Raw genomic sequence first — 15,462 nt, forward strand, 5'->3', positions numbered from 1 at the left:
AAGAATATGAAGAACAACCTTCAGGATTAGTACCAGATTCTGCTCCTCTCCTACCAGAAGGACCAACAGAAGCAGAGGAAGGTTCTCTGACACTAGATAAGGTAATAATTTGAGAAGGAAGGATTCTGTAAGTAATGGTAGGTTGTCTTTTGTGTGCCACATGGACTGTATTAATTTTTGATCTTTTATGTAAAAAATTCTTATGTGTAAATCTCATACCAGGCAAACGGGTGTATTTTCAGCAGAAGGTTAATATTTATCTTGTGTAGAATCAACTGTTCCATCATGTGGCAATTAAATATCCTGCTTACTTCCACCGTTGTAATGGGTGGCAAGTCTCCCATTGACTCCAAGTTTACAGAAGTTATGTGTGCGTAAGCGTTCTGGTTTCTGCGATTTTTGTTAGTCAGAATATACGATATGTACAGAAGAACAAAGAAACAGGACACGGTTTTTGGTCCAGGAAAAAATAGACATTTGATTTTTATGGACTTGATTTCTTTTTCCCTGAATTTTAGAGATTCCACTATATGCAAAGCAGGACAGTTGACTCTCACTTCTCCAGAGGATTAGAAACTTTCCACGTTTATATTTCCCTTCCATGAAATAAGACTGATGATTGTCTTAAAATGTGGGATATCTTCGAGAAAAAAAAATTAGTTCAACAACTGTTGTTAGAATTTGAGAAATTTTTATTTCGAAGTGTTTGTATCCTTAATAAGTATGCTTTCCACTAACACAACTACTAAAAAAGTGTTGTTCAGGTTTCTTTCGAATTATTTGACTCTTCCATGTGCTTTTCTAAAATTGAATCTAATGTTTTGTGTCTGATTTGCAAAACTCTAACTTCTATGTAGCTTAGTTACAACTTTTGGGGACTTCTTCTCAGATGATTCATCTAATCTTTGCTCCACAGTGTATACAATCATAAAATTATTTAGGCTGGAAAAGGCATTGCAGTGTTCAAGGTTAAAACACTCAAGACTATTTCTATTGACCTTTTTTGTGCAGCTTCTGTTTTTAGTAGGTGAATATAGAGCAGTAGCATTTAATAAATTATTGAGTAAAGATTACTCACTTGGCAATCTTGTTGAAGCCAACTGCTATAAATCGAATTACTAAGTGTTTTGTTCCTAACTATCCTTGAAAAATGGAATTAATCACTACACTGAGTAGTAGTAGTTAATCTGAAGTATCCTTTACCTCTTTGTAGCTGAGAAATTCCTAGCCAAACCACTGTCCAGGAAAGACAAGAGTGCACTCCTTCCAGATACTTTTGTACAGGCAGATTTTATAATAAATATAGCAAAAATTACATTACTGAAGATTTATTTAATTTATTGTCTACATGGCTAGAGGCAAAAAGGGTATCCCCAGTTGTAATCACCCAGTTTCACTCATACCAGGATTAGAAGAGACAGAAGAGCTGAGATACCTATTGTTATTAGACTTGGTCATTGTTATCCACATATTTTTTTCTGGTTTAATCTGATAGGAATACAGTTAATTTACTGTATCACAATGCTTTTATGTACACCAACTATGGTTACTAACATTTGCAACCCATACTTGTTATTCAGCTTTGTGAGAAGCAACATTTGACTAGTTTTGATTGCTTAAAATTTCTCAAGTGTCTATAGTTGGCATCTTTTTCTACTATCAGTACTTATTTAAGTAACACTCAGTTTTAATAATTGAATAATATTTAATTAAAATGCTCTTTACTTGAATTCTACTTGTACCTTGAGTTAAATGAGCTACATATTTAATAATTTGTTGAAATTTTGTAATAGTCTACATAGTACCTACAGACATGAGAAAGATATAATTAAGCAAATGTACAGTAGCAGTCCAAAGCCAAGCAAATACATTGCTTTTCATCTTGCAGAGCAGCCAAGGGCAGTAAAAAAATCCTACGGAGTCTAGAGGAAAGTTATGAAGCAGGTCCTGGAAAAAAATATATAAGGGAATATACATACAAGATTAAACTAGCAAATAATGAGCAGTGGAGAGAGAGTACAAAGTAGTACCTGATGTGAAGTAAATGCGCTCTTCCTTCTTTTACTTTCCTTCTGCTGTTAAATGAGATCAGGGAGCATTGAGCTGGAATGGAACACATCAGTAGAAGGAAATTTTTGTTTATGCCATGCTTAGTTACCCTGGTGAACTCATCTACTACAAGACATTCTTAAATGTGTGTGCTTAGGGATTAATTGCTTTAATAACATGTTTTAGGCTGAGGTAATGGCTGAGATTTCAGAAGCATCGGAATGACTGGGAAACATGATGTGGAGGATTTTTTTAAATTTCAAGTCTCATCAGCACTCTATAAGCCATCAAGAAGATAGTGAGTTGAATCAAATGATGAATCACATCTCTGTAAGACTTATGATGCCTTGAAGTGTAATAGGTTTACAAAAGCTGCAGAGTTCTGTACAGAAGAAGCAACTTGTCATTCAGCTGTTTGTCAGAATGAATGAAAGTTGTGCAGGGCTTTGGCTTTAGGCAATAGCAGAGACTCCTGAGACAAAACTGCTAAGATGACCACTGAGGGGGCTCATCGGTTATGGCAGTTCCTGTCTTGCAGCAGTGACACAGCAACTTTTCTTCCTATTCCTTTCATTTTTTTTTCAGTATAAGAGCTGATGAAGGGAAATGCCAATTTCCTTTATATGAGAAATAAGAAAAACCATTACTTTGTAAAACCTGTGTTTCGTTGGGGTTTTGTTGTTTTTTGGTTTTGTGTGTGGTGTTGTTTGTATGGGATTTTTTGGTTATTTTTTTGCTTTGGCATAAAAGCTTTTATTTTTTTAATCCAAAAATATTTACTAATTAGGTTGTTGCTTAAGTTGTTGACACAAGCAGGAAAATATAAATTAATATTTTAGTTGTTTGGTTTTTGGACACAAGCATGTTTTCCCAAATATTTAGTTATACCTAGATCTGCTATATCTGCTATTCTTTCTGGGGTTTTTTGATGATTATTCATATTTAAGTGTTTAGCACTGTTAAGACTGCAAAACAGTTACTGTGAAAATCATCCTAGCAATTACTTGTGAGATTTTGCTGCCGTTCAAGACTAAATAAGGCACTTAAAATGTTCACTATGACTGTGGTTTTAATTACTGAGAATACCAGATAGTCTAATTAAGAATAGTTTTCCAACTGTAGATATTACACATACATATCTAGCTAATCGTCAGAGCTTTATGAGTGAATAAAGTGGAATTATTAACATTAGAAGAGGGTGTAATACTTAAGATCCAATATTAATCTTGGCAAATAATTTTTAGAAAAGCTTTAGTTCAAAGAACTTTCTTTCAAAATACTTTCTACCATCAGTTTTGCATTCATAACATAATAATTTTATGCAAACCTTGTTTTCCTGCCTTATGAGTTACTTAACTCCTGAGCCACAAAATTAGGTCATAATCATCTTTAATTACAACATGCATGTAAACTGCCAATAGAAATTTCATGGAGTGAAGTTCTCGCTGCACTGATGAAGAATTCCAAGAAATTGAGATGGACTTATCATCTGGCTGCTCCAGTTAATGTGTTGTTTTTAGGTTCCTTAAGATGAAGGTGGAAAGGACAGGAATTCAGATAGGATTCTATGAGAAGCCAGAATGCGGGTTTTGCAAAATTTTAGCCAATCAGAAATATTTCAAAGTCGATAGAGTGTCTTTTTTATTTCTTTTCCAGAAATTTTCTGCTGGCTGTAAGATCTTGTGGACATGTTTTATAATTCAATGGCGTGCCACTCACTACATGAAATACATGTAACTGGATTCTGAAAATTAAATATCCAATGCTGTGTTACATGAGAATAGTAGGAAGTAGTAATAGACAAAACAGTAGATTTAAAACTTCAATTAAAAGTGTAAGAAAGTATTCTTTCTGGTATATTTATCTTTGGAAAATGATGCCAAAATGTAAACTACAAAGAAAGAAAAGGCTTACTGGCAAGAACCACATTATTATTGCACAATTTTAATAATCTACCCAAAGGTCATCAAAACTTGATTCTATGTATATTTAAACAAAGTTAGGGATTATCACTCTTAACATAAATCAATCATGGTCTCACTCTTCTTCCCCTAGAGGAGGTTGTTGTCAGACCTTGTGAATCCCAGTGTGTCTGAAACTAACCTGACAAGCAATTGATGCTTTTCCCCTAAGCTTGAGCTGTTTCCATGTGGGTATTTTTGTGGGCTTAAATTTTATTTATTGAATCGAAAAATTTTAAAAGCATGGACAACTTATTCCATATTTCAAAAATAATAGCTAGAAATTTGTCTATTAAAAGTTTCATCAGAAACTTTTATTTTATAGTTTGTACTGTTTCTATTTTCTCTATTAATGGTACCTTTCTTCAGATTACTGAGGAACACTTCAGAGACTGATTATCTTTTAGGAAGAGGAGGGGGAAATAGGAAGATGTGATTATGCTAATGAGGGAAACACTAAGGAATTAATACAGTGAAACTCTTGCAGTGAATATAGCTGAAAACTTTTGACATCATGAACTGTGTTCATTTTCAAGGTTCAGAGATATAGCAGATATGAACAAAAGTGATTTTCAATTGAATTAGAATGTATTATAGTGAAGTTCATAATTCTGGGCTTCATTCCTACCTAATATGATTGCAGATCTCTCTTTCTGAAGGTATTGACATCTAGGCTGAAAGAAATTATGCTTTTCTAGAATCAATCCTCAAAGCTACTGTGTAATCTTCCACATAAATCGTTAAATAGCATTGTAAAATAGATACATCTTTACAAATCCTACTTTTGAAGTAGTAATGACTTTGGTTATTCTTTAAGAAATCGTTCATCTGAAGGAAGTGTTAGTATGGCACCATCTATGAGGAATGGGCCATTTTTCTTAATCCTTACCCAACATTAACATACTGTAGCTTTTTAGTTATTCAATTTCCTATTTCTTGGTATTCTGTTTTTCCTTTAATATGCAGTTTGTACTGTTCGAGATAGAATCATAGAATGTGAAGGGATTGGAATGGACCTTAAAGATGATCTGGTTCCAAACCCCTCTATCACAGGCCTCTATCTCCCACTAGACCAGGTTGCTCAAGGCTTTGTCTGACCTGGCTTTGAACACTGGCAGGGTTGGGGCATCCACAACTTTCTTGGGCAACCTGTTTCAGTGTTTCTCTACCCTCACAGTAAAAAAAATTCTTCCTGATATGTAACCTAAGTTTCTCTCTCTCAATTTGTACCCATATTCCTTGTCCTATCATTGCAGGCTGTTGTAGGAATGGTACCCCCCAGTTCAGTGCCCCCACTCTCTCAATCCACACCACTCTTGCTCCTGCTTCCTCCCCCCTTTGCACTGCACAGGGATGTAGTTGAGAATTGGAGGCACAAAAGGTGAAGATGGTGGGTTGCGATAAGAACAATTTACTGTAAACAGCAATGAGATAAGAAAATGAACAGTAACAGCAGCAATGTTAATAACAAAAGTGTATGAAAGAAAGAGTGATTCACATCCAAATATGCTCTCTGTGGAGCCTGCTACAATAGATTAGTGCCAGGTGGCGTCGCCCCACCAAGTTTCTGACTTCTCCAAGAGTCCTTTTTCCCCCACACCTGGCAATGATGTGAGGTCCTATCACATCTGGGTCCTGGCTGTGCCCCTCCCAGCTATTGCCCAAAATTTAACCCTGACCTGGCTGAAATCAGGATAGAGGAAAAAGTCCCTCTCCAGCTTCTCTGTAGGCCCCCATCAGATACTGAAAGGTTATGAGGGCTCCACACAACCTGCTCTTCTCCAGGGTGAACAGCCCTAACTTTCTCAGCCACAGAGAGCTCCAGTTCTCTAATCAACTTAGTGACTCTCCTGTGGACTTGCTCCAACAGTTCCACGTCCAGAACTGGGTACAACACTCCAAGTAGGGTCTCACAAGAGCAGAGTAGAGAGGCCGAATCACCTCCTATGACCTGCTGGCCACACTCGTTTGGATACAGCCTGGAATTTGTTTGGCCTTCTGGGCTGTGAGCACACATGGCTGGCTTATGTTGAATTTGTCATCAGACATCACCCCCAAATCCCTCTCCACACCGCTGCACTCCATCACTTCTCTGCCCAGCCTGTAGGTGTGTTTGGGATTCCACAACCCAGGTATAAGACTTTGTACTTCGCTTTTTTGAATTTCATGAGGTTTGTATAGACCCAGCTCTCAAACTTCTCTGGATGGCATCCCTTCCCTCCAGCGTGCCAGCTGCATGTGCAAGTTGAATTGCTCTCTCTTAAGCACCTGTGGTGTTACTTTATTTGTAAGCTGGTATCTATGTGTTCTTCTCAAAAAATATTTACACCTGTGTCTATAGTATTATTGAGTCATTGAAAGAGAAGGTTTATAAGCAAATACCTGTTGGGGAAAAAAAAAAGGTGAAATTTCATGCGTAGATGTTTCCTGTAGGTGACCAGTCTGTTTAAAGATAGAAAGAATCAGGCTGAGCCACTGAGCTGGTCAAGCAGAACCAAAAATGCTGTTGAGTGACACATATTATCTCGGGAGCAAGCTAACTTCTCCCTTCCCCATTTTTCTCCTTGGGTCCTCATAGCCTTTTCTGAAGAGAATTGAACTTTTTTTATGCAAATGTTAATGCAAAGCTGTGATCCCATATGAATTCCCAGAGGCCAAATCATGAAGACTGAAAACAGGTGTTCTAAAACATACTGCTTCAATCTGAAGTACCTTGTTTCCACTCTTCCTCCTCCTTCTTTTGTTATCCCCCAAAAACTCACATAGTGGATTTGATTTCTGAGATGCAGTATTTGCTGGTGTTAAGCCATGACTACAGTTTTCACCAAACAGATTTTCTTTTATGCAAAAGAGAGAAATTCATGCCAATGTCTGTCTTGTATACAGAGCCATGGTTCTGCTAGAGTCTCAGAACTAAGCTAATACTGTTAGATATAAGTTCCTCAATATGGTCAGCCTGATTTAGATAGGCATGTTCTTTAAAAAGACTAAGGAAGGGAAAAAGCAATTGTAAGTTAATTGTATTTTAATAGCAAAGTCATGGCAAAAGAAATATATGTAATTTTGCTAGTAAAGGTCTCTTCTAGTTGTTTAATGGGGAAATGTGTGGATGGGTGCAGAATAGCAGGGAAGAAAATGATGAGTGAGGTGTGGTGTCACATTTCTCCCAAACCTGACTTGTTAGAACAGTTTTGACAGCAGGCATTGACATAGTTTTGGGTAGTTAAATGCATGGCTGTGAATCTTTTATCCATGCACTGCGTAATAGAAAACAAAATGCAGACTTAGTACTGAGTGTAGTGTCCTAAAGACGAGTCTGAAAAGGCATAGACATGTTCATTCTTGCCATCTGTGAACCAATGAGTTTTTAATTAGATGAAGTTCTGTAGAAACAGCTTCTATGGGAGAGTTCCTCTGTAGGCTATAGAGCAAACTCATTTACTGTCATGGCTTGAATCATGTGAATAGATCTGTCCATCTGCATCCTAGCCTGCCAGAGAACCTCTGCACAACCTAGAAGAGAACTCCACTAAAAACGTAGGTTTGGGATGAAATTATGTCCCTAGTATTTCCTTTAGATGCCCTCTGCTTCAGGTTCTTTTAGAAAGTGTTCTGAAATACCTGATTTCTCCCACAAGTTTCACAGGAAGGATTTAGTGCTTGATTTATTGCTGTGGATTCTACAGCAGGAATCAGGAACTTGATATGCTTTTGTGTATTTTGCCTTTATTTATATTGCCTTGGTTGCTTCTTACATGACAGCAAGAGAGAATGTTAATTACAAAATAAAAGCTGTAAAGCAAGCAAGCCAAAAAGCAAGAAAAGGAAAATATGTACGCTATTACAATTTTTGTTTCTATGATCATAAAGCAAAAAAAAAAAACCTTTAGAAAATCCAAGCTTCTACAGTTGACATGAACTAATGTTCTCTTCTTCTGGGGTGGCTGTATCTCACAAGGAAGGAGAGAATTAGAACATGGCAACAAAATTGACCACTATTAGTGGCACTGTACAAATGAGTTCATTTTTTGTAGTCTCATTTGTTCTTGTGAACAGAAAAATATTCATAAGTATCTGAAACGTTGGGGTGTTTGTCTTTAAAGCAAACACTGCCCTGATAATGCTATATTAATATCTCAATATTTAAGCTCTGTGATCTGGAGGAGTGTCATGGCTCACACCATGCCTGTTCCAGCACCAGCTTTACTGCACCTTAGTACAGAGGCACAGTGCAGAGCTGTTTGGAGCTTCCTGGGAGATCTGCCCATGCATAACAAGTGGTCAAGACGTTTAGAAATGGACAAAGATGAGATGAACAACCTCCTCAGCTCCTCTATACTCCAGCCTTCCCTGGCTTGCTCCTTACATTGGCATGTCCTTAGTGAGTTCCCAGTGGGTGTTACCACACCTCCTTTGCCAAGTATCCTCCTGCATGTTTTCCCTGCCTCCACTCCTTCTTCCTGATGCTTCATCCCCTTGTGTCACCAGCTCCTGCACTGCCTCCTTGCATCTGCCACTGATCCCCTCATTTCTTCAGTACTGCTACTTGTTACATGATTAGGACAGGAAAATAAGGTCAAGGAGCAGGCTGAGAGGGACACAAAGGTGTATGGGACAGACAAAAGGAGGTAGTGGCAGCGAGATCTGCTTCAAAAAGATCTAGTTTCTAGTTCCTCCTTTGTTACATGCTTGAAAATTTGTAGAAATGAGGTAAGAAAACTGTCATAAACAGCACTGTGGAGTGTTGGGAGTATGTCTCCACAAACCTAGGAATTGTCATGAGTTGCCATGTGGGATGAACAGCTATTCAAATGTCTCCAGTTTTGTGCTCTTCTTTCCTTGGTACTCATACTAAAAAGCTGTGCTTTAACATATGAAAGGCTATGTGATGAGTTCTTTTTAAAACAGATCATAGGATCTTTCAGTTAAGCTTCCTGGATTTTGATTTAATCAAAATACTTTAATCTTCTAACTGTAGAACAGGTATAATTTTCTGTGTTTAGGTATCTGAAAGTATTAAAAAATCTTAGTCTATTTTTTATAAGAGGTCAGTATTCTGTAGTAGCACTTAAGGGAATTCTACTCTACTGTTCTTTGGAATGGTTCATTTTTTATTATAGTATATTAGTGTAGTGAGAAGATTCTGTAATATTTACTCAAAAAGGTGGGTAAAAATGGTTCAACATCATTCACACAGGATTTTCTGAAAAAGATTTTGTTTTGACTGCAAGCAGAATGAATTAATGATTGTGTATGGCGAGGAACCACAAGGTTATAAATGCTGAAGGAAGTATTAATTACTTGGAGTCATTCCCTTTACAACACTCCCTTGTATTTTCATATCAGTGGTATTATATTTCCTTCTTTTGTGTTTACTTTTACCATTGACTTAGTCTCAAGTTTATTACTGTATTAACAAGGATTTTGTGTGTAAAGTAGATGATTTTTCTTCCTAGCCCTGCCAATGCTACATTATTGTATTCTAATAGGCTGACTTCTGTCTAAAGTAATCCAGCAATCTGTGTTTTTGCAGCAGATTAATTCTAATGACTAATGTTTGAACATGGTTGTTGTGGGCAGTGAAAATGTATGAATTCAGTAAGTCAATGAGAGCTTGATCCTGTTTATTCTAAGTCAGCAGAAAAAATAATATTAAACTAATAAAATAACCTGTCCCTGAAGACTCAGGAAGGGCATTCACATTTCCTTATGGAAATTTTTTCATTAAGTTTGAGACCTGTTTGAATTAGGTTTGTTTGCAGAGGAAGCAAGTTGTACAGAGACCCTCTAATTACTTTGGAAATGAGAGCATTTACTTTTACAGATTTGGGGAATCTTTTTGGCCCTGAATTACAAAATAACCTGGAGTGATTTGAACTGCTTTTGAATGAAACCTGCAGGCTTTAAAAAGACAGGTTTTTCTTGTGAATATTATGCAATAAGAAGGTTTTATAGCATTCTACTTTTTCACTTGTAGTAGCACAAATAACAATTCTTTTAAAACAATGTGTGTTTTAAGATGTCTTCAAGCAGGTTCATAGCCTCTTGTTTCTATACATACCTGAAAACTTTTATTTGCAAGTAGCTTTTTTTTAATAGCAGGGCACTGTTTCCTTGTTTGTAACCACATAGGAGTTAACATTTTATGGCTGATAGACATTCTTTTTCAAACGAGGTATATTCTCTCTTTATTCAGGAAGCTAGTGGCTTTTCTATGCACATGTGTTGGCCCCATTGTCTGTCGTCTTTTTACCTTCCTGCTTTTTTTTGTTTCTTTTTCAGATGTCACCAGTCACCAGTAAGTCAGCGGACCTGAAATTTATCTCCAAACATGACACAGATAGAGACTCACCTGCAACACAGTAAGCAAGAAATGCTTAAAACAATTTGCAGTGTTATTTCTACAACTTGTTTGAAAACTGTGAGAAATGTTGGAAGGGTTATTTTTTTTCAAGTAAAACAAGAAGTTAGCTTTAGGGTGATCAGTGAGAGAGTGCTTCACACCTAAAATGTGAAGGAAATAACAGTTCATATACATATGCACATCCCCAGAAGAGCAAGGATTATAATATACATGGCAATCAGAACTCAGAGATATGTAGTTGCTCATTGGCATCCCTTAGCTATGTATTAGGATTTATTGCTGCAGACGGAAAGCTATTTCTACACTTTCTAAAAGTTAATTAATGTAAATTCCAAAAGGTTTTCACATTCTAAGAAGATGCCAGCAGCACCTTTGATGGTGACACTTGCATTTCTTAAAAATTGTAGCTCTCTGTTGCGTGAAAGCTGTAAGCAGATAAGATCTCAGCATTTTGAACAGGAGCTTCCACAATATCTTTAGCTTTTGCAACTATTTTTGCTTCAAAAATTGATGTCTGAAAATACTTCCCATGTTTGCCATTGTATCTATCACCTAAGCAAAGTTATTTCACTGATCATTTTTCCAGACTGGTTCCCTCCTCATATAAATAATCTGTACATTATGCAGATACATACAAAATTCAGATTTAAAGGCAGATTAAAATGAGGTATCTCCAGCTGTATCTAGATTTGAAAATAAATTGTGAGTGGAAAGTTTAACCCTCAAGTATGATGAGGAGTGGGCTGTACAACTACACATTGACAGAATTCAGTGTTGAATTTTGGACACAACTATTCTAGTAGTATATACATTAAGGAAGGAAATGCCCTAAAAGCACAGTTACTGTGACGGTTGACAAAGTCTGTTAGAAGTCAGTATCAAAAATTTGGGATGACTCAACTCCATTGGTAGGACTTCAGGAAACAATTATTTTGAGTGACCTTTCCAGGGCATCTACTGAAAAATGTGGAACCATAGATTTAAAATGTGGAATTACAAATTATTTAAGAAAATTCAAGAATTTTGAGTCATACCAAATACAAATATTCATTTTAGTGGAAACTAAGGGCTATCCTGAGAAGATGTCACACTGAGGTATTAGAGCCCAAAAATCACTTCAGTTACATTTCAGAAAGGTGAGAGAAGACACTTAGATGCTTGAGTCACTGGAATGTGCTCCCTCATCCTGAACAGGGAGCAGGAGCATCATGGAGATTCCAGTCTGAATTCATGTATGCTCCATGTCATAGGACTTCATAGCAGTGACCACATGTACCAGGTTTTTTTCAAAAAAGACTACAAACTGTTGCCTTATTTTGAGCTAGAAAAGAATCCTCTGACACTGCTGATGCCACTGGTTTGAAAAACTGTCAGTATTTCTGTTTATAGGTATTTATACAGCACATATCAGATAATAAACCAGCTCAGAAACAGGGCTACCTATTTTTCATGACAAATCTCACTTCACTGTTACCAAAAACATGACCTGCCAGAACTCTAGTTTTCTTGCTCACCACAGTCAGTGTCTTGAAATATCCTTAAAAATTTACATACATGCAAGTGTTGCCAACTTAACTGGAAGAGTTTCAGCATCTAACAGCAGTATCAACATGACTGGAGATCCAGTCCAATCTGTACTTAAATAGTTGCTCCACCTAAAACATGCTGTTATTTTCTTGTTTTCTGTGAAAATGCACTTAATAGTCACGTCACATTGACGTATATGATACGAAATTTATTTACTGCATAATTCCTAAGAATCAAGTGGTTGCCAAATACACACTTTCAGTATGGAGAAGTGAAACTTTAACACCTGCACAATTTGCTAAGCCAAATGAATGATTGCTGGTTTGCTTATTAGAACAGTATTGTTCACTACAGCCACAATACCTGCTGTAAAAGAATATGAATGGCAAGTCCTTATGAAATGTCTGTTTCTTGAGAATTTCTGGGTGGATAATATGGCTTTGCAATAGGAAAACAAATTTTATACAAGATGGTAGTAGACCTTGATCTTAGCCAAGCAGTTGACATGTCTTCTGCAGACTCTAGAAGAAATAGAGAAATGACGCTGAGTTACTCTAAGTTTTGATACATCATCACATCTGATGTTCAGAAAATAAGAAGATGAAAACCGCTTCTCAAAATTAGTGTAGCTTTTGGAAATAGCATAGTAACCTTAGCCTTCAAATATTATTAGCTGCTACTTGTAATACAGCCAATATGTCCTTAGGCATGTTCCCATTGTATGGTTTTCTTGAGCTGCAGTAGGTAGCGCTCTGCAAATTTACATAAGACGCAGTTGAACACTGGGTTTGGTACATTGGTCCTTATAACACTGAATAACTATGACTTTCCTAGTTTCCTCATGCAGCACTACTCCTCTGATTGTTCTAGGGATCCTAACACAGAGGGTCATAGACTCGCAAACCTTTTCCTTAGGATGTTCCAGTACTAGAGCTGCAGCAATCCACATATTCATAACATACATTTTATGTTATCTATGTAACAGTATGTATGTATGTATGTATGCAGTTTAGCTTTAAAAAAAGTTCTAACTACAGGCAGGTATTCATCAGTTCATCAGCAAAGCTGATGTGTAAACACTTTCATCTATAAAATCTGATTACATTAGGACAGTATCATCAACTGTGCAGCACTTCTAACACCATTTTTGTGGAAAAGACACACATTACATTCTTCAGTCTTGATTCATCCATTTACTTATGTGTTTCGGCAGCATTGAACAGTTCAGGTCATAAACCAAGACCCTTTTGTGCTAGGCACAATACAAATTTTTAATAAAGACAATACCTTCCCTTAAAAGTTTAGAGTCAAAGTATTTTTATGTATTTATAGTTAAATAAAGTTACAGCTTCTGCCAAGAGGGGGAATTCATGGAAGAAGTGGTGTAACATCTGCATAATCCCTGCCATCATATGCAAGACCAGTTAGTAGTATCAGCTGGGATATAGGAGCTTAACTGGTCCTTTTGGCACTGTATGAAGGCTGATAAGCATAAATAGACATTGAAGTGATTTCTGACTCTGTCCTTGTTCAGGCAAATTAAAATGGAAAAACTAATCTTATGCACCTTGACTGCCTGTCTTATTCTTGTTGCATAAATAAACCAGGAATCTCTCCTTAATTGTATTTTGGTGTCTGAGCTTAGGAAAGTGAAAAAAAAAACCAAGTGCAATTGCTTTTATGAGGAGAAGAAACCGGTAATTTGTATTTTTTAATTTCATCTGTTGTCTATTGATCAAGACGAGCTGGTTTTGAAGATGATGAGCAGTTCTTTTCAAAGCAATGCTATGATAAAAAGTAGTCTAGTGGAGTGGTCTCATATTTTGTCTTCATGGTTTTTCTGTCTTTGTTCTGCTGTGGAACAGTAGTTTTTGTAGTTGTTTCAGCATTGTGCTCAAGAGGACAGGCAGACAATTGCTCTAACACATCAGCTGTAGGTGGAAAAAGCTCTAAATTTGGGCTAACTTTGTGTTTCTTTTACTCTTTTTATATCCACCTTCCTCTAGAGGTACAAAGAAAAAGAAGAAAAGGATACAAAGGAATGAGAGAGAAAATCAGTACAACTTAATGAGTGTCGATACTCCTCTGTCATCAGTTACAACTAATGGTGTTGAAAATGAACCTACATCCCGTGGGGATGTGGAATTGAAGAAGAAGAAGAAAAAGGCAGCGAGAGGCTCAAACTTAAGCACAAATGGAAGGACAAATATTGCCTTTGAGCCCGAGTGCCATGATGCAGAGGCATAATTTATTTCTGAATACTGGGGTGATGTTCATTACACACGTTGAAGGCTGCAATTATGATCTCTCTTCTAGGATTAACAACAAAGAAATTAAAATACTTAAATATGCAAAATGGTACCAGTTGTGACTTATCAGTGGTGCAAGCCTGTTTTGGATGACTTTTGCCCTGGGTTCCTTGAAATCAACAGAACTTGGAGGTTCAACTCCTCACTGGACTGGAAAAGAGCTGTAACTGTCAAATACAATGTTTCCTAATTTGATATCTGATTAAATCGTCGTTTAGGCATTTATCTAGGCTGTAGATCCATCCATTGGGAGCAAAGAATCAAGTAAAAAAGTGTGATCTAGAGCAAAACAAGCCCAACCACTAGGTAAGTTATTAAATTAGCATTTTAAAGTATGCTGTAAGTAAAATAGAAGAGTGTTCATAATGATAAAATACCAAAGGAGTGCTGACATTAAGGTGTACCTCTGAAAACACAAGCTTTCAAAAAATATTTTCTTGGCGTCAAATATCTGTTTGGACTGCATTTTGCAGCTCTGAAGGGAATTGTGGAGTAACTACCTATGCAACTACACTGTCTTCAGTAGGACTACTTTTTCTTATCAAAATAAATTAGTTTTTCAAATTCCAGGCAGTTGTATTTTTCAAATGAGGTGTACTGCACATGGTAAAGATTCATTGCAGTTTTGTCAGAGTTCCTGGCTGCTTTGGCAGCACTCATGCCAAATATGCTTTCTTTTGTCTGAATGAAATACTTCATATCTAACTATGCTGTTTGTTTTACTTGTAGTCCTTATTCACTTGTAAGCATCGTTAATCTATTTTTTTACTTGAGTATTGTTTTGTGAACTTTTCCTAATGACTTTGCTAATTATCTACAGTGTTAAATAATTTATATTTTATATTAAACAAAACACTCTCTATCAGTTAGTGTTGGTATTTTTTTCTGGCTGATGATGCCCAGTTTATTTTTACTCTGCTAGGAAATTCTTTCTCCTCCCCCTCTGAAGCAATAAATAACATAAAATTAGAAAGCCCTTATTTAGTAGACAGGGCACTTGATTCCATTAAAAAAAGAAGTGAAAATAACAATGCCGGGCACTGATGTGTGAAATGCACCCAGATGCAGAGGACTAGTTGCTGTATATTGTAATATCTTCCTTGCACATGTTTTGAAGCCAGAAAAATCTGTAAACTTCTTTCTTTCGAGTAAAGCACGGCAGCAAATCCTCTCTTTTCATCCCACTGGTAGTTGTAATTTGCCAGCAGTCCTAACTTTGCTCTGCCTAGAGTATGTGCGTGGAGCCCTGCCC

The 15,462-nt window shown here is 36.7% G+C and overlaps 1 protein-coding gene across 3 annotated transcripts in view; it reads left to right on the forward strand.

Moving 5' to 3' along the window:
* AHI1 (Abelson helper integration site 1) overlaps positions 1-15,075 on the forward strand; it is an 89,467-nt gene extending 74,392 nt beyond the window's left edge. For all 3 annotated transcript variants that reach the window (XM_014874208.2, XM_014874207.2, XM_088161753.1), the window contains exons 23-25: positions 1-101; positions 10,293-10,372; positions 13,908-15,075. In XM_014874208.2, the coding sequence (XP_014729694.1) occupies positions 1-101; positions 10,293-10,372; positions 13,908-14,148 (422 nt within the window). In that variant the 3' untranslated portion in view covers positions 14,149-15,075. The remainder of the gene's footprint in view (positions 102-10,292; positions 10,373-13,907) is intronic.
* Positions 15,076-15,462: the final 387 nt, after the last annotated feature.

This window comes from Sturnus vulgaris, chromosome 3 (genome assembly GCF_052056855.1).
Source record: "Sturnus vulgaris isolate bStuVul1 chromosome 3, bStuVul1.hap1, whole genome shotgun sequence".
Lineage (NCBI taxonomy): Eukaryota > Metazoa > Chordata > Aves > Passeriformes > Sturnidae > Sturnus > Sturnus vulgaris.